The 18,326-nt window shown below is 40.9% G+C and overlaps 3 protein-coding genes across 5 annotated transcripts; 1 reads left to right on the plus strand and 2 right to left on the minus strand.

Moving 5' to 3' along the window:
* Positions 1–548: 548 nt before the first annotated feature.
* LOC125310701 (regulatory factor X-associated protein) lies at positions 549–3,093 on the plus strand. Its single transcript, XM_048268341.1, has 3 exons — positions 549–1,326; positions 1,727–1,837; positions 2,156–3,093. Exons 1-3 carry the CDS (start codon positions 949–951, stop codon positions 2,243–2,245), a joined length of 579 nt encoding a protein of 192 aa, XP_048124298.1. The 5' UTR covers positions 549–948; the 3' UTR covers positions 2,246–3,093.
* A 273-nt stretch (positions 3,094–3,366) lies between these two features.
* On the minus strand, positions 3,367–10,269 carry smad9 (SMAD family member 9). Of its 3 annotated transcripts, none has more exons than XM_048268219.1 (7): positions 9,230–10,269; positions 7,538–8,113; positions 6,904–7,158; positions 6,222–6,323; positions 5,766–5,987; positions 4,445–4,701; positions 3,367–4,068 (listed from the first exon to the last, which is right to left on the minus strand). In XM_048268219.1, exons 2-7 carry the CDS (start codon positions 7,947–7,949, stop codon positions 3,925–3,927), a joined length of 1,392 nt encoding a protein of 463 aa, XP_048124176.1. In that variant the 5' UTR covers positions 7,950–8,113; positions 9,230–10,269; the 3' UTR covers positions 3,367–3,924. The 3 variants fall into 3 exon arrangements, with proteins under 3 accessions (XP_048124176.1, XP_048124168.1, XP_048124159.1); XM_048268211.1 differs by having other exon boundaries at positions 6,222–6,326; positions 7,538–8,040; positions 9,230–10,267; XM_048268202.1 differs by having other exon boundaries at positions 6,222–6,326; positions 9,230–10,267.
* An 889-nt stretch (positions 10,270–11,158) lies between these two features.
* On the minus strand, positions 11,159–18,228 carry alg5 (ALG5 dolichyl-phosphate beta-glucosyltransferase). Its single transcript, XM_048268321.1, has 10 exons — positions 17,842–18,228; positions 17,395–17,566; positions 16,108–16,154; positions 15,427–15,495; positions 14,282–14,374; positions 13,851–13,964; positions 13,590–13,649; positions 13,330–13,481; positions 11,959–12,044; positions 11,159–11,564 (listed from the first exon to the last, which is right to left on the minus strand). Exons 1-10 carry the CDS (start codon positions 17,905–17,907, stop codon positions 11,449–11,451), a joined length of 975 nt encoding a protein of 324 aa, XP_048124278.1. The 5' UTR covers positions 17,908–18,228; the 3' UTR covers positions 11,159–11,448.
* Between the last annotated feature and the right edge of the window lie 98 nt (positions 18,229–18,326).

Here is an 18,326-nt window from a genome sequence, read left to right on the forward strand (position 1 = left end):
TTGAAATACGGGAGAAACCCGGGAAAAACGGGAGTGTTGACAGGTATGCATTAGCCTGTATATGGTATTGCAATGCATATTCTGGTGCACTGATCCAAAAGGCTATGTTTAATGGATCTCTAGAATGTTTTCATTTTATTGTCAAGAGCCTGTTCCTTACCATGCAAACGACCATGATAAACTTTAAATTCTACATAATCAAGTAGGCAAGGCTACATAATTCCCATGACCAAGGAAATGCTCCCAAAGTTAGTTCTTCATTAGGCATAGGCCTACAAATAAATTGAGATGCCAAGGAAGGCCTGATCCAAAATAAGTTCTTTCTGCAATTTTGTTTGATTAACTGAGCTTCAAATATTTTACAATAAGTCGATATATTTATTACAAAAATAACGATTTTCTGAGCCAGCATGAGATTATGCAGAGCATCATTTTCAATAGACTATCGCTTGAGTGTTGGCAACATTCAACAGACTCTCTCGTTTGAGTGTGATGGCACCGCTGTTCCACACGAGGGCACCCTCAATTTGGCAATCCATTTAATCGGAGACGTTTCCTTCCTTCACTGCAAAAGTAGACATGCTAACGTAGGTATCTCACTGTTTGTCCGAGACGTTTGGTGTCTTTCTGCTAGCGAAAATGTTCGGTCTTACCGTTATCGGTGGCAATCGTGAGGATTGACAGTAGACTGTTATATGCACCGGTAAAATACATCTAGCACATTGGATAGTGTCTGTCAATACTTGTGCTTTTCGTGGATATCTAAATCTCTAGTGCATATGGCTAGCTGACAACGACCAAGCTAACGTTAGCCAGGGTGACATGTTAAGTCCATGTTAGATGTAATATCTTGGTCACAAGTAGGGCACTGTTCTGTTTAATCTGATATCATTAACCAACAATAGCAACATAAAGTGAAGTAGCCTACGTTAGAGTGAACATTTCAAAATGAGTGAAGAGGACTCCGGATGTCAAGCTAGCAACAAAGATACGGGGGAGTTGCCCACCAGTGGTGTGGAAAGCAGGAATTTGGTTACACCACACGAACAAGAGAGCATGTTCGATGATGATGATGAGAGCGATAATGTGGAAACATCTGATCCAAGAGACAGTGCCGCAAGCCCCGAGGAACTCAACGACGAGGAATCTTTTGGCGACAATGAGAATGTGTCGAAAAAGTGCACATACAGCGGGTGCACGGAAACCACTACGCAGGTGGCTAAAGCAAGAAAGCCTTGGATGTGCAAGAAACACCGTAACAAAATGTACAAAGACAAGTATAAGAAAAAGAAGAGTGATCAGGCAATGTCATCAGGGAAATTAGACGTAAGTGTTTTTCTTAGAAGCGTACCTTGACACTGCCAGGACAGATATGCACCTTCAATGCACATTATCTGCTCTGTTTTTAGTCATGGGATTTTCACAGATTCGCAGTGTTACCTTGCCTGTTTGTAAACAGTATACGTTAGGCTACATGGATTTCCCTTTCTGATGTGTTCTATTCATAGCATTGGGGTTTCATAGCTATGATGGAGAGATAATCTGTGTCACGGGAACACAGGAACTTCTAATTCTATTTTGCGGTTGTGTGCTGTTCGAAAACAAGGTTTCTAAAATGGATAGTTCCGATCCTTATTTATGAGCCTTCTAAATATGAGCTGTAAATAACAATTCCCGTCTCGGTGATGGCCAGGATAAACCTAACTGCCTTGGTTGTTTATTTCAGGAGAGTGGAGAAGACAGACCTGTCTCTGTCACAAAACAGCGTCTCGGGACGATGGGTGACCGTCCGGCCAGACCATCACTCATTGAACAGGTTTTAAATCAGAAAAGATTGGTAAGCAAGAGATGTACAACTTGAATTCCTGTCGTAACTTTTCTTTAGGCCAGTTGAAGGAAAACTGAAACTCCGCTGGTGCTGTTATTGTTCTATACCCTGCTCTTTGCGTTTGCGTCAGTGTTTTTTATTTGGAACTTTATGACAATGATATAGGCAGTTTGTGACTAAATGGGATTTGATCATATTTCACATGATCGTTCAGCAGCCATGAAACTTAACAATACCAGCAGGTCAAGCACATTATCAAGGACCCTGTGAGCAGAATGCATATTTCACCATTTTTTAATGACTATGTGTGTGTTTGATATTTTCTAGTCTCTGCTTCGGAGCCCGGAGGTCATCAGTTTTCTCCAGCAGCAGCAAAGGCTCCTGACTTCCCAGCCCAAAACACAGTTGGACTATTGACCGTAATGGCAGGGCCATGGTCTGTGGTATGTCTCCACTCCTGCTTCCCCCATGTCCCTCATAAATCTTCACAATCAATCTTCTCGAGACTACAGAGGGAGTCCTGTTGATGCACTCTTTGTTTAACCAAGAGCGAGTGGAGTACCTAGGACTGCCATCTATGTCACATTGACATGGCATTATCAGTGGAGGGTAACGGGGGTGTACTGCACAATGTGTAGTTTGTATTATCCTGTGTAAAGCAACCCGTGTGAAGACTGTTAAGCAGTTTATTTTTTATTTAAGTTGTCATTTTTAACCGCATCATGAAGCTGTACATTTATCATGCAACAGTGGTTATCAATATAGTTTGCTTTTATGAAACAGAAAATACATATACATCCTATACATAGGTTCTTTCTAGAAATGTGTGCCTAGGTGTTCCTGGCTTAACTGGTGTGCACTGCAGGGTGGCTCTCATCTCATTCTGGCCTGTTGATTAATGGTTGTGATACTCCCAGCACCTCTGACCAAAGTACTGGTGCAGTCAAACCCCAAACTTTTTAAATATTTGTAATTCATTTGAAATCCATTTTGTTATATTGAGTGTTACTTGATGTACTGTAGGTTTCATTGAAATCATGTTGTGGTGTGATCTGTTTTAGGCGTATGCTCTGTGTGGTTTTGCTGTTAGACGTGGGCATGAGCTTGTGGGGGAAAAAATGGAAAGCTGTTTCATGAATTTGTCTGGTTGGCATCATTCACTAGTAGCAACCTTTTCATTTGCTCTCGATGGCAGCACCATGATGATAATGATGCCAAGCTCATGAGATTGCAAATGAATAAAACATGAATATGAGTGTCATTGACATTGAGTACTTGTGATGCTTAATATTACTTACTGCTACATTATATTGACTGCATTGTGTTGGTATCTGACTAGCTGCTCCAGTCTGTCCTATTAAGTGCTGACCTTACTGGGAGAGTGGATAGAATTTCATTGGCTCAGTAGTCAGACTTGACGGGGGGGGGGGGGTGCTGAGGCAGTCAGCCAGTCCTCTTTTTTTCAATATAATGCAGCAGGTAAAAAGAAACGTTACTTTTACGATCAAAACACTTGCTTCAAAAAGATAGAAACTCCGTTGAAGAAATTAACTTTATATATTAAAAACAATCCAACAAAACAAATACATGAAATGTTACACAGGTTGCAGCTCAGTAATGTAACCAACACAAGCACCATCTAACAAAATACCAGGAGTTTTAGTACCTATGTAATGATCCCATCCGTCTCCAGGCTCTTGGAGTGTTCATTGACTGCATTGCACATACAGCGAATTTCAAGCCAGAAGTAAAAATTCTTTAAAAATAAAACAGAAAGCTTTTCAAAAGCTACTCTACAACTGTTTTGGAATATCAGTCAGTTTAACTTTTGTTGTCTCGCATTACTGAAATGAACATGAATTGACTTTGACAGTGAAGTGGTCACAGACCTAAATTTAGTGCATTTTTCCGTATTTGAGAGGAACCGTATTTCAGTCTCAGAGAGCAATACAGTTCTGAAATATGATACTTCAAATATCTTGATTGTGTCCACCACAAATACCCACACTACATGCTCCACTCAAGACAGGGTAATGTGCTTGCTATAAAACAACACAATGCCGATGGCTTCTCAGCCCCCCCTGCACTTTTGCTTGTCATGACACGGAGGAGATGGGATTGTGTGGGGAGCCCATCTGGGTCAGGACCTTGTCTAACCACTGCAAAGGTCCGTGAAGGTGGATTTCGATCCAGCAAGGGGTGCTGGTGACATCCTGGCGGTGGTACTCTGCACCCCAACCCTAGGAGATAACAGGAGATATCCAGTTGACTCATGGAACAATAACTGTCTGTATAACTGGCTGAAGAATATCTACAGATATATATCCAGCACATGCACACTGGAAGGTCTGACAAATCGCATTTTAGACCACTGTAATTAGATAGTAAGGACCATTAGTGTTTTGGCAGTTGAGCCTTCCAGCAGCAAGCCAAAAATCAGTACAGCATGCCCAGTAAGCACAGCTACACACACTGGCATGTCTTTCAGAACTCCTCCCAAAGAAACAAAAACTGCATGCACGGCCCAATTCTCAGATTAGATGACCTCTAACAGTATAACAGGGACCACTTTCAGAGATCACTGAGGGCACAACGTTTGATGTTTGTCTCCAATACCTTGACGAAGCTCATGCGGATGGTGCACATCTTGGTCAGTTCGTAGACCACCTCAAAGCCGTGGTTGACAGACTGGGAGAGCAACTGGGCAAACAGCTGGTTGTTGAAGATCTTCAGGCTGCAGCCGCTGGGGATCTTACAGACAGTTGTTGCATGGAAACCGTGCTGGTAGTTGCAGTTCCGACTCTGCACAAAGATGCTGCTGTCACTCAGGCATTCCGCATACACCTCTCCACCCACATAGTAAAGATGGACACCTACAGGTAAAACAAAAGGAACAATCAGAATGTAAATAATGGAACTACATACATTTATAATTATGCTAAACAACTTTTTACAGATAAAGTCGTGTCTTGCCTAAAAATAACCAAGAATAACTAAGGAGCCAGGACTTTATTTAAATCTAAGTGACATACAAAACAATTATATAAGCTACAGAAGATTTCAAACATTCATTTTCAATAAATAAATCACTATCAGGAAAAAAACAGATAACACAGCTAGTCAACAGGAATGCTGAAATGCCATCATGTTGAAGTAAAGCTTTGAGGTTTTACAAGTTTGAAAGAAAAAAATAAATCTGGTCCTAATATTTCAAAGTGGCTTGAACAGATTTATGACCACAACCGCAAAACAGGAAAAAAATGCATCTGACCTTCTCGAGCTCTCTGTAGCAGAGTGGAAATGAGACGGTAAATCTAGTAGATGTCTTTAATCAATTTATTATTTACAAACCTCACTTTGCTTTTTCATCGCTTGCCAAGCGGAAACCTTAATGGCACCCATTCTCCGTGAGCGCGGACCGTCTGGCTTATGTCACTCTTCCTGGCTTCGATCCACAGAAAGGGGCTCAAGCTTGCGGACGAAATGCAAACTTGGCTTCCCTCCTGCCCCCCCCCCCCAGGCGATTCTTACTGTCACTGCCGTCTCCCGTGGCAACGTTTTATCTTTACCCAGCCCTGGCACAGGGGCCAAGATCTAACACTGCGAGAAAAGCCAACATTTGGATAGTCTGGAGTTTCTCAGTCTAACGGGGCTCCTTAAATGTGGCGTCGACAGGCCAGTGTGGACTGGCGCCACACAAAGCGTGACAGACAACTATTTCTTTTTTTCCTCTTCCCCTTTCCTTTCTCTGTACCCTATTTGCAATAATAATGAGGTAAAAAAAAGCATATTCTACAATCCAAGGACTCAGATAATGAGTTCGAGAATATTTTCCATCTGTGTCAGTTTATTTATTCTTTTTGAAGTAGCCCCCACCCTCCCCTCAAAAATAGACAGAGCCAAAAAAAATTCACAAGGTCAACTTGGGCAGACACACCTTTGCCTATGTGCCGGCGCGTGTGCTCTATCGTGGAGTTGCGGTTGACATTGGAGAGCAGGCCGAGGCAGAAGCGGTTCTTGTTATTGGACGGGTCGGTGAAGCCGTCCACCAGGATGCTGCGGGACGAGGCGTGGAAGGTCTCGCCCACGCGGTTGTTCAGCTCGTAGTAGGCCACAGAGCACCAGTACTCGGGCTCCTCGTAGCACACTGGCCGCATGTCTGCGAGGTCAGAGTTCACAAGTCAGACATAGCATCACTCACCGAATAGTAGAAACAGCCGTCAGACACACTTAAAATGTTAGGAATTGAGAGAGAACCTCAGATTTAACATCAGCAATTCATCAAAGAGTCTGCCAGCATGTACATGGAAGTGAGGGATCACGCAAGTACAGAACCAGGATCACCGGCTGCAGCTCTGTGAGCAAAACTAAAGAGTGGAGAACTGAGTCCTACCTCTGTGTGGGGCGGAGAAGACGAGCTTGTTGGGATTCTCATCCGGCTTCACATCCTCCGGAGTGATAGTCTCCATCATGGAGTAGGGAGGAGGAGGAGTCTCTGCTGTTTGGGTGGTATAGAGATATTTAAAATAAGAGGCCTAGTGAAGGAATGACACATCATACAAGGACATGTAAAGGAGAGGCAAAACAAGTTTCTGGGAAAGGTGAGGAGAAATGTTTTTTAGGAAACCACACAGCTGGTTCCATGAGATCTGCTTGGATGATCATGACAATTTGCCTACTGATGACTAAAGTTCTCCAGACAAAAAAGGTTGCCCAAATCAAAAGGAATGTACCAGAACAGCAATACTCAGGAACACTGCCCAGCAACATTGTTCAAAAAGTTGGCTTGTGTATCATCAGTTTAAGACAGCATGACAGTAACTGTCAATCTCTGTGGTCACATCACTTTAGCATCAACAGCTGCAAAAATATGACAAATAAGCATCACCAAGCTTCTGACACAGCTACACACATGCACTTGACTCCATGAACTTCACATGTCATTCTTATAAATGATCTGTTCATAATGACAAGCAAATTAAGACTACAGTGCTACGAGGTTAAGTAAATATATATATTAATCATGTTAAATTGTTGCCACATGTAGAGTTTGGACACTTGGAGGAGAGGCTTACCAGTGATGTGGTAGGGGCTCCCAGGGTCGGTGGCACTGCTGGGAGAGTCCGGGTAGCTGGCGGCATTGGGCGACTGTGTGAGCGACCCAGAGGGGGAGGAGAAGGAGTTGCACGGCATTGTGGGAAAGGACTCGGGGTAAGTGGCGTTCTGGGGCATGAGGGGCTCGTTGTGAATGGAGGCGTTGCGGAACTTGGCCAGTAAGCTATGCTGCGGGTTGAACTCGCTGTGCCGAGGCACGAGCACTGGTGGCAACACTGGCATAGAAGACAAAAAAGGGCATTGGTCAGGGGTACAAAAGGGGGGGGCTGGTGTCATGCACTTTTGAGAGCCATATTTTCCTAAAGGAGTTAGCCTTTAGAGCTTCATGCCAGTAATACCAGAACACAACATACAAACATGTCCTCCATATGCAACATGTTACGATGCAACATCTCTTGTATCTATATTTTGTGCTTTACTTTCAAATGTAACTCGTGAACATCAACATTTTAGAATAAGGATATCTATTCCATAGGTCACATTCTCTATACATCAAGGCAGGAGTGAGTGGGCAGACATATTCCTCCAGTATACACATGAGGCATCTCAAAGATCTTTTGGTGTCCAAGAGTGGCTATGGAGTAGTGACATTACCTGGTGTTTCAACACGTCGATAGTGGTATGGGTTGATGCAGATGTCCTTCTGCTTGGAGCCGAAGGGGAACTCGCAGCAGTCCAAGGCCTTCAGCTCGTGGTGAGACTGCAAGTCAGGCCAACGCCACACGCGACAATAGATGACGTGAGGGAGGCCCTTTCGGTGTGACACCTGAAGCCTTCCGTCCAGTGAGCGTGGAATGGTCACACATTTCGTGGGCTGCCCCGGGCAGCTCAGCGCTCTCTCCAGCTCCTCCATGGCCCCTTTCTTCTTCTTGAGTTTCTTGACCAGGGAGTCTACGGCCTTCTCGGCCCACTTCTCCTCCTCGTCGCCCTGCTTCCAGCCCAGGAGGCGCTTCACAGCCGGGCTGGTGAAGGAGAAAAGTGAGGTGATGGATGTGGTGGAGTGCATGCTTGTGGTTGTGCAGTCTGTCCGCAGGGGACACAGTCAAAATGGCAGGAAGGCCAGAGGAGTGTTTGAACTCTGCAGCAAAAGAGGTTGCCTGTTCCAGGGATCCACAAAACAGCAGGTGAGAGATGAATGAGAGCAGGGAATAATTTTTTTCCAGGAAATATCTGGAGGAAAAAAATATTTTTCACAAAACTGATGATAAAGTTAATTACTTATCAGTTACCATTAAAACATGATCCGACATTTTGACCTTCTTTTTTGACCTTCATAAAAATAACTCTTCACATCAGGAGATATACACGACCAGGCCAAGATTCTTACTTTTCTGAGTGTCTCCAATTTTGTCAGCTTTTAAAACACATAACTATTTGCATGCCATCTCCTTAACAAGTAAAGAAATAGTGTCTTCAAATTCTGCCCGTCATTCATCAGTGACTTGATAAATAAATCAGTGTTGGGCAGATTATTTTCTCCCTTTAAAAAATATATATAACCACAAACACGGGCAGCTCCAGCAATGACCGCATGGACTCATGGCATCTAAACTCCTGCATAAGACTATGCCTTAAATACTCTTAAAAAACCAAACAAATAAAACCAAACCAGCTGAGCAAAACGTGACAGTTATTTAGTCGTGAGTTGCATGACTCATGAAATCTTCGTTATTTCCAAACGTTCCTGTGCTATAGTCTACAACAGCAGGACAGTAGCCTCAATGTATTCTGTTGGTAAGAGGAGGGCGTTAAAGTTCAGTGCGACATACTTTTGTTCCATTCTTGTTTTCGTCTTTATGAAACTGGCGTCACCAAGTCTACGAGCCGAGATAGGCATAATCACCTAATGCTGTATCATAGGCTGCCTGGAAACAAGCTCTTGCATTGTTAAGGTTTACTAAAGGTTTTTAAGACTGTTCATGCTCATCGTCAAAGTAAAATGCTATAAGATAACTTCTCCATACAGGTAGGCTATATAATTCCCAACGCTATCTGAGACTGCGCGCATCTCATTGACAGACAATATAGGCTGTAGTCACACGCGCTTTAAGCTTCCACAAGATAACCCAGTCCTTGAAGTTTTGGAATAAAAGTAGCAAAATAAGTTAAGATATAAGTCACGTGACACCCACATAACGAGACAAATGATGTCATATTACTAGCTCAGGGTATTGCAGTGCCAGAATCATTAAAATTACCTTAACAATAAAAAATATATTTTCGTCTTTCTCCAACTAAAGAACATGATATGGATAAAGGAAATGGAAACGTCAGTTTATTTCTTACCTCACGTTTCTCCAACTTGACAGTCTTCACTTTCAGAATCCCTATGTCTGCCCAGAGGTGTACCGCGTATGTTTGCAGGGAGACGGAGACGCTCCAGTCGCATAAACCGGCGTCAGCCAGACGGGAGCCTCTCCGCCTTTGTGCGGAATTCATCCGCTGCGCTGGAACGTTCCCAGAATGGCAGACGCGGTGTGATAGTTAGGCGTGCGTCAATTCTTGTTCAGTATATCCACACACAAATAGCCAGGTTCAGCTACTTCTTTACAAAGAGGCAGCGTTAGTCTTGTAATAAAGGTATTATTCGCCTTCTGCCACGAGTTCTAAATGTAAAAAAATGCACCTGCTCAGTTGAATTGTTTGAGCTGAGCTGTCTATAATAAAAACGTGTGCACACTATAAAAACTAGGCTATTCCCAACAACGCATTAATGCAACCACCACCAACAAACTTGTTTGCCTATTACAGGTGCCTGGGAGGAAACAACGATTTACGCTAGACGGATCTACACATTGGTGCCAGTTAAAGACCTATTTTTTACAGTCCATGTTAAAGACGTGGTTATTCTCAACAGCGGTAAGATAAAAGGGGAAATCAGGTGTATAATAGATAGTTATCTAAACCTGCAACTTTCTTCGGTGTAATGTCAGCGCTAGACAACCAGCAAGGAGTTCACGGTCTTTTCCCCATTTAACCACACTCAATTTGACCCGGTCACTGGCTTTGGCGACGAGCCAGAAATCATCGATCGCTTAATTTCTAGTCCCGTTCATTGCGGAGGGATACAGTTTGATTGTATGTGCGCAGAGTGGTCCAGTTAATGACGCAAGCCTGAATGGCGACAGAAAGTCTAGGAGTTTGACATTTTCACAGTTTACAGCTACACCGAGGGGACCTAACAATACAATAATGTGGGCAAACATTTGTGATGTGACGTGTCATCTCATTGTTGGATTAGAGTTATTAGTTGATTCGTTCGCACAAAGGTGGAAGTAGGCTAAAAAAAATATTCCACGGTGGCGGTATAATAGGCTACTAACCCACCTTTGTAAACGAAGGTAGGCTCTATATATTTTTTTTTATATATACCTGTGTAGTTTTAGGTTTCATCATTTCAAAAATAACCTCCAGATGAATAGAATGCCAACAGTCTAACGTTACACAAACAAGTGCACAAACTGCAATTTCAAACCGGCCAGAGACAGAGAGGGAGGGGGTGTGGAGGGATAGCTTCCTCAGACAGACTGACTGGAGAGGAGGAGGACGGGGCAAACAGGATGTACTCCCCACGGTACGCAGCAGTCCACAAAGTGATCTACATTAACAGGCCCTTAATCTTTGCCAGACCTCAAACTGGTCTAATAGAAGTTAACAGGGAGATTTAATTTGGATTCAAGAACTGTAACAGTACTTCAAGAGATGAACTTCCCTTAGCATTCCAAAAGTTGCATCACATATTTCACAGTCACTAACATGGCCATTAAAAAAAAGTAAATAAAAAAGTAAATAAATTATATATATATATATATCACAAGGATTGCAAGGATACAATTGTTGTCGGTGCAGTCAGCCATTGTGCAGGACCACGTTGGTTTATGTTTATATATTTCAATTTCTTAGCAGACACTTTTGTCCAAAACAACATACACTGTACTTAAATCAAGGACCAAACAAATCAAAACAGAGAGGTAGCTCACCGCTGCCCTCAGAATACCCAGCGAAACTCCATAAAGTTTTTCATTGTTGTTTATTTCAGTTTTCTGAGCCTGAGCTGCCTGCAGAGACCTTTTTTTTTTGACAGTGTACTCACGGGATGGGCAGCTAGCGGATTGTGAGATGTTGTTTACTGAATGTGACAAAAAATGTTATGGGCTTGAAATTACATATGATCGCTGACTGCACCTTTAAGGTGAAGACATTGAAAGACCAACATTTTCCACATTTCAGCTTTTATTGTTTATTATTTGGCGGATTGCATTTGGTCTTTCACCAATCAAAACATTCTACATTTCTAACCCTTCAAAAAAGACAGTAAGGAAAAACATACAAAAATTATGATCTCATAACAAGCTCTACAGTGTCAGTGTTTGACACATAAAAAGTAACTGTTCACTGACTGAAAATACAGTGCATGTAATTTGTGGCTATGTCACCAAACATGATACCTTGGTGCAACTCACAAACATCTGCTTGTGAATTAGCATGAATTAAGGGCAGGGGCTCTACTGGGTCTTTCTAGGAGACTCAAGCCTCCAGGCACCAGTGATATAACGCAGTCTGATGAAGATGAGGTCTCTGCCCATCTGCAGCCAACTCCAGAAGGGTACCAATTTTGATCCTGACAAGAAATTGACCATAGAACATAAAACACACAAAAAAAAAACCCCACTGCAGGTGATTACCAGGGGTATTGCAAGTGTGTGGTTTCGTGACAAACTTGTGTAATTTAATCAGAATAAGTGACAACAAACAACCACAAGTGATAACAAAACTGTAGAGCCATTTCTTATGAATCACATACTTGGAATACCCCCTTTGGACTGACATTTACACAGCAATACTTTTTAGGATAATTTAACTTCAGTTCTTTTTAACTCTCTATTTTCTAATAATCTGCTTTACCATAACCATATTTTCTCAAAATGTGCCTAAACAGACCAAAATAATTTGCAAAGTTACAGACAAAATAGAAGCAGCATACAGTTAAAAAAGTTAACCCGTTTCAAACTCACCTTCAATCTCTGTCCAATTAACAGCCACCTCTGCTATTGGTATTTTGAAGCACTGGGCAATGTACAAAAGTTCAACATCAAAAGCCCTTTAAAAGGAATCACAGAAAATAATCTAAGTCCACACATAACTAAATAACATGGAGAGAAATCTCTAATCTCCAAAGCCTTTCAGTAGGAAATACTTAAATGAGATAAACTACACCACCATACCACCACCAACAGCCTATTTACAGTTTTTCTCAGTTGCTTTGGCACATTTTTCATATCGAATGGTAATTCTCAAAACTGATTGTTCAAACTACATATCATCTTATCACTTGTGCACATCACTGTAGCAGTTTCTCCTCATTTTGAAAAAATAGCCATTCTTTTATATATCCATGCAACTGATTTTGTACAAATGTCTGCTGTTTTTTTACATTTTCAATGGCTAATGTCATGTTGTTCAAAATGCACTACTGGTTCCCTGCTGAATAGTCCTACACCAGAAAACAAATTGGCCTTATTTCATCGCTTGTGTCACAGTCTGTCTAGCATATATAAATATATGTCACCTGACAGACAGGAACGTCAGGATGTATAGAAAGATGTAAGTGCACAGTTCTGACCCAGAGGTGTTTTACTGTATATTGGTCATTTTTAATTTGCACACTGCTGTAAAAGCCTTTGTTTACTTTATACTGTTACAATGTATTGTCAACAGAAACAATTTTGAAACATATCCATTGTCATGATATGAACCCCCTCCACACATAACTTTGTAGTTTTGAAATAGAAAATAGTGCTGCCTTGCACATTGCCCATTAGAAAATACTTAAAGAGTAAACTGTGATATTGACAACAAAACAAAACAGTTTGACTATCTAGACATAAACAATGACATCATGAATAGTCATTTTGATTGCGTTTTTTTGGTATACATTTGCTTTTGAGGCATAAACTAAAGCTTTTGCAGGTTATCCACTATGCGGTGCAGTTTGCACTAGGCCTAATTGAGTATTGTACTAACTGTTGTGCAAATCTGCATTATGATTCCAGAAATGCACCAAAGCGACTGAGAAAAACTGTAACACTGGTAAAAGCTTGCTAACATGTTGACTGTCAGCTTTTGGCATTATTGTTGGAGATGGCATGCATGATGGGTGTATTCAGGTGTTCCTCGCATGGCCACATATACCATCAAAATGAGTTTGAAGATGATACCTAAACTAGCTGCTCCTTCAAACATAACTCAAAAATTGGCAAATTGTTGCTTTCCATAGTTTTTATTTTCTTGCAACTAAACATTTAAATGTATAATGATGTTAACTATTCATAACATCAGTTTGTATAGGAGTTATGTGCAAATGCTGATGAACAGAGATGGCATACCAGCGTTCTACGTGCAGACTGCAGAACGTTTTCAAGGCTGCCTCTCGTGTGAAGAGCTTGAAACCACACTGTGTGTCCCTGATCCCCCTCACACAGAAGAACCAGACCAGGAAGTGGAACCCATACATCAGGAATGTGCGGAACATGGACCGCTGCAACAGGGCAGAACAAAGCAGACCGTATTACAGATAAAAGGCTACAAACAATGCAGCGGGAGGAAGCAAATGAGCAGGGCTGGAGAAATGTTAAGTGGTGTTTACCTGAGCAACCGACTTCTCCTCTAAGTGGGCTCTGGATCCACAGGCTATGGCCATATTATCCTGCAATAAACATCAGCATGTTAAAACAAGGAAGAGCACGGTCACAGTGGCAGGATAGCACACGGAAATAACTGGAGGAACCATATCTCACATTATATCCGAGGCTTAAATCCTCTAAAGTGTAGTCTTTCTGTAAATTCTTTAAAATTCTTCTCAGCATATAGTCTTTAAATGGTTACTTAATGGGTTTAGCACACATACAGGCTTGGGACTGAGGTCCTTTAAGCCTGCCTCCACCTTCTCAAGGTCTTCAAATTTGGTGGCCCCATCGGCGTCGGCCATGAGGATAAGTTTGCCACGGGAGCTGAGAGTTCCCTAGGAGACAGAACATCGTAAACACGGCTCGGAGTTACTTCACAGCAAGAACCTTTGGGTTTCCTCACTCCTGGTAAGCTCAATGACATTTGTTTTAATACAATAAGTCAACTGTTGTGACAAGTATGACATGAGCCATGTCTGTATTTATGTCTCTGACCTTCTAGAATGGTCCATTCTTACACAGCAAAGGAGGGTGTATGTGACTGTCAAGATGTTTGATGTGTAAGAATACCATCATTATAACAACAATCATAAGGTAGTGTGCTATAATATTCTACAGAAGTAAACATATAGAAAGTAAAGAGCTACATTACCATTCTGACTGCTCCACCCTTGCCACGGTTCTTCACCAGAGTTAAGACTCTCACTTTGTCTGCGCCATACTTCTCTGTGTAACCTAAGGCAACCTTAAAAATAATGAGTATTTGAATTAAACAATGAGAGTCATGAATTTGAATAAATGAATAAATTAAATTTCTCTTAGTCATGGTTAATAGACAGTTCCCATTAAAGGCAATGCCATTTTTACATACACTCTAGCAATAATGAATGACAACACCATTGATTTTACTTGCATACTTACTGAGATTTGAAGTGCCTCGTAAAGTGTGCATCCTTTGATAATTAAGATATGGGATATTCTGTGTCAAATCAGATAAGACTGTTGCTGCACCGTACCAAGTACCGGTAAGTGTTTTTATCTATGACTTAAACATGGTACATCATTGGCACTTTATACACAAAATGACTATAACTTGAGCTATTCCCACATTGACTTTCATGATCCTACTAGCTATACCACATACCATCTTAGTCCTATGAAATTTACCAAAATGCAACCACATCTCATTTTATATTTAATATATTAATGTGTATTTGTTGTGAAGGCCTCACATATTGCCTCAACATGAATAAAGTATTGTGTTTGCTAACAAAATACTGATTGATGCCATGTTGGTACAAAAAAATAGTTTACAAGACTCTCAATACCACCAGTTTTGCACTTTGTTCCAAATCTAGGGCCTTATATAAAACTAATGGACGATGTACACACGTTTAATGGTCCAGTCATACTGAGAACCTGTTTGTCTTCCATCCTACTAAGTCTGGACAGGCTAGGAATAATACTTTTTAAGATATATGTGCCCAAACATGGCCTCCAAGATAAGGGATTTATAAGGGAGTGTCAAAATTATACAAAAATGAATTAACAAAAATATTGTACAGGTCTTAGTTTTGGGACGTAAATATTAGGTAGACAAACTTTGAGCAAAGTCTGAGACGGTCCAGCAACCGTGTTTTCTGGATTCTGTCTGATTTGACAGGGAATGACCCATATATTTAACTAAAACATGGATACTACCCACATAAAAGGCAATTGACTTCTGAATCTACTATCTGTGAACACTGTTTTTCAACATTTCCCATCAATACTGAATAACAGAATGCAATCTTGTACCTTGGATGTCTTGTCTTTGCTGCCATCATCAACAATAATGACTTCATAAGAAAAGGTAGGCTTCTGCTTCTGCAAAGACACATGGAAAATGAAAATGAACTACATGCCACTTGTTTTCTGTGCATTACTGCCCCCTAAAGTTGGGAAGATGCATAACATGTTTCTCCCCAAGTTCCCCCAAGGGCAGATTCTTTTCAAATTCACACAAGATCTGCTTACATATAAACAGCAAGGTCTTGGTTGTTCATAGCCTAATTATGATTAGACAGACTATACAAGTTATCCTCTGGTGCACTGCTGTCAAGGTGCAGTCAGGGATTTTACGCAATTTAAAGCCATAACATTTTTTGTCACATTCAGCAATCATCTCCTCATGACCACTAAAGCTGCCCATTCTGTGAGTACACTGTAAAAGAAACCGGTCTCTGTAGGCAGCCCAGGCTAAAAGTGGGGGCAGCCTGTCCCCCAAACAAAAACGAAACCCTGCATTTAATTTCTCTGGGAATACTCAAGGTAGGGGGTGAGCTACCTCTCTGCTGCGTTTCATTTGGTCCTTGATTAAAATATAATGTACATTTTTCTGCACAAAAGTGTCTGCTAATAAATTTCAATATAAACATAAACAAACACCACTTCCTGCGTAATCCCTGACTGCACCTTTAAAAGAGCCAGTATACACACCTGTCTTTTCTCCAAGTACTCCATAGTCTCCTCCATCATCACAGGCACTACAAAAAGGAGCACGGGCAAATATACAAGTGAAAAAGATAACATTAAAATAACCTACATGTGGTTGGCTATATATGTGAAGATGAGAAAACATCTTATACAAGAAGGTATAAGAATTATAACCAGTGGTGGACGAAGTACACAAATCCTGTACTTGAGTGAAAGTAGAGATACACATGGTCAAATGTTACTCTAGTAAAAGTAGAAGTCCTCCTTTTACATTTCCACTTGAGTGAAAGTACAAAAGTACTTGCCTTCAAATGTACTTAAGTATCGAAAGTAAAAGTCCTGAAATGTATAACTAACAGTTGCATTTACTTTTGTTGAAATTATTCGGCACAGACATAGGCAGAGCCTTTCTCCTTCATTCAAGGACAAATTCAACTAATAATTGTTGTATGTAAAAACAAACTAATGTGATATCTTATCTTAGATACTTCCAAGTAACCACTTTTTGCTTTGTTGAATGCTTTACACTTTCGGACCAAATCAAGACGTTCCCTTTTGTGTTTGATAGATAGATAGACAATGATAGACAATCTGACACTATCATTGTCTATTATTGTCTATCAGCATTTGCTCGATGGCGTCATGAGGCTAGTTATGATCAAGGGGTCAACAAGGTACAGTAAATTGTGGATATAACAATAACATAGGTTAGGCAACACCATTATTTAAAGCCTAGCTCACTTAATAGAAAATACAACACATGTTGTAAGTACACATGTATTTGGACAGTCTTTTTTCCAAAAGGAACTTCAGCGGTCACAAAATGTAGTCGAGTAAAAAGTAAGATATTTGGCCTAGAAATTTACCGGAGTAAAAGTAAAAAGTTTAACAAAATTGAAATACTCAAGTAAAGTACAGATACATAAAAAGCGACTTAAGTACAGTAATTGAGTAAATGTACTCAAGTAATGTCCGGCACTGATTATAACCAATAAAAAAATATGCTGCAGATATATTCCTTACAGAAGAGATAAAAAATATAGTATTTTGATTCATGAGAACTGTCTCTGAGAATTTTCATCATTTTACAGTTGAGTTTTATGCTAAAACAACAGTTGCTACCAGCACTACAAAGGGCTTACAGAGGCTTATATTGAAACCAACCAAACAGGTTGCACAAACAGTGCCATGAATGAATATATGAATGATCCATAATGATGAACCATAATATGATGAACAAGGTTTTGTCACACCTAAGGTAACTTACACCGAGTAAGGTAACTTACTTACATCTTTGTTCCTCATTGTAAGAGGGTACTACGATTGACAGCTCCAGTGAATGAGGGTCAAACAGGCTGGGGAAGCTCTCCTCCTTCCCCTGGGCAGTGAGGAAATATTTCTCCTTCTCATGACGACCTAAATCAACCATTCCAGAGGCACTGACGTGCGCTATAACTACAACCTGTAGTTCAAATGAAGCAAGACAGTTCATTGTTTACACTGAGGATGACCTCTGACATGCACTGTTGGAGAGTTCTGATACTTCCCAATGATTCATTTCTATTCCTTGAAATAGTCTACTCACACATTGTTTAACCCATATAAACCAACTTAAAGTTTACTTCATGATTTAGTACAATATGTTTCCAAGAGACAAAATTTTGTGGTTAAAGGTAAGACAAATGTTTAATCTGGCTGAGGGGAGGTAGCCTACTAATCAAGAGTAGAAACACTTACCAACAGTAAAACAAGCGCTGCCAAAGAAACCAGACATTGAACTAATTCACAAAGACAAAAATCCATTCTCCATTCCAAAAAGACACCCGTGGTGAATATTGGCAGCAATCTAGCAACCTAGATTCAACTGATCAACTAATAGCGAGTGACTAGATAGGCTAGTCACTTTCTGCTAGCAAGTTTTTTTCAGTGGTTCAAAAACACTCATTGGTGACAAAAATATCTACAAAAACTACCAGCTAATTGATAGTTGGTTATTCCCACCTCTGCGAATCTCTAAAAAGCTCACATTAAACTTGAGAAAGCCAGCTATGCAGTCACTTCCATTCCATTCACAGAGAAACACCTATGCGGAAGTCCATCATGTCATGACAAACCACATCATCGCTATCAGCCAAGAGGGTGAGCATGATGGAAACTTTGTAGCACAAGGGGAACTGCGACCACTAGTGCTTGGAGATTTACCTACACTACAATATACACAA

Source organism: Alosa alosa, chromosome 2 (genome assembly GCF_017589495.1).
Source record: "Alosa alosa isolate M-15738 ecotype Scorff River chromosome 2, AALO_Geno_1.1, whole genome shotgun sequence".
In the NCBI taxonomy this organism is placed as follows: Eukaryota; Metazoa; Chordata; class Actinopteri; order Clupeiformes; family Clupeidae; genus Alosa; species Alosa alosa.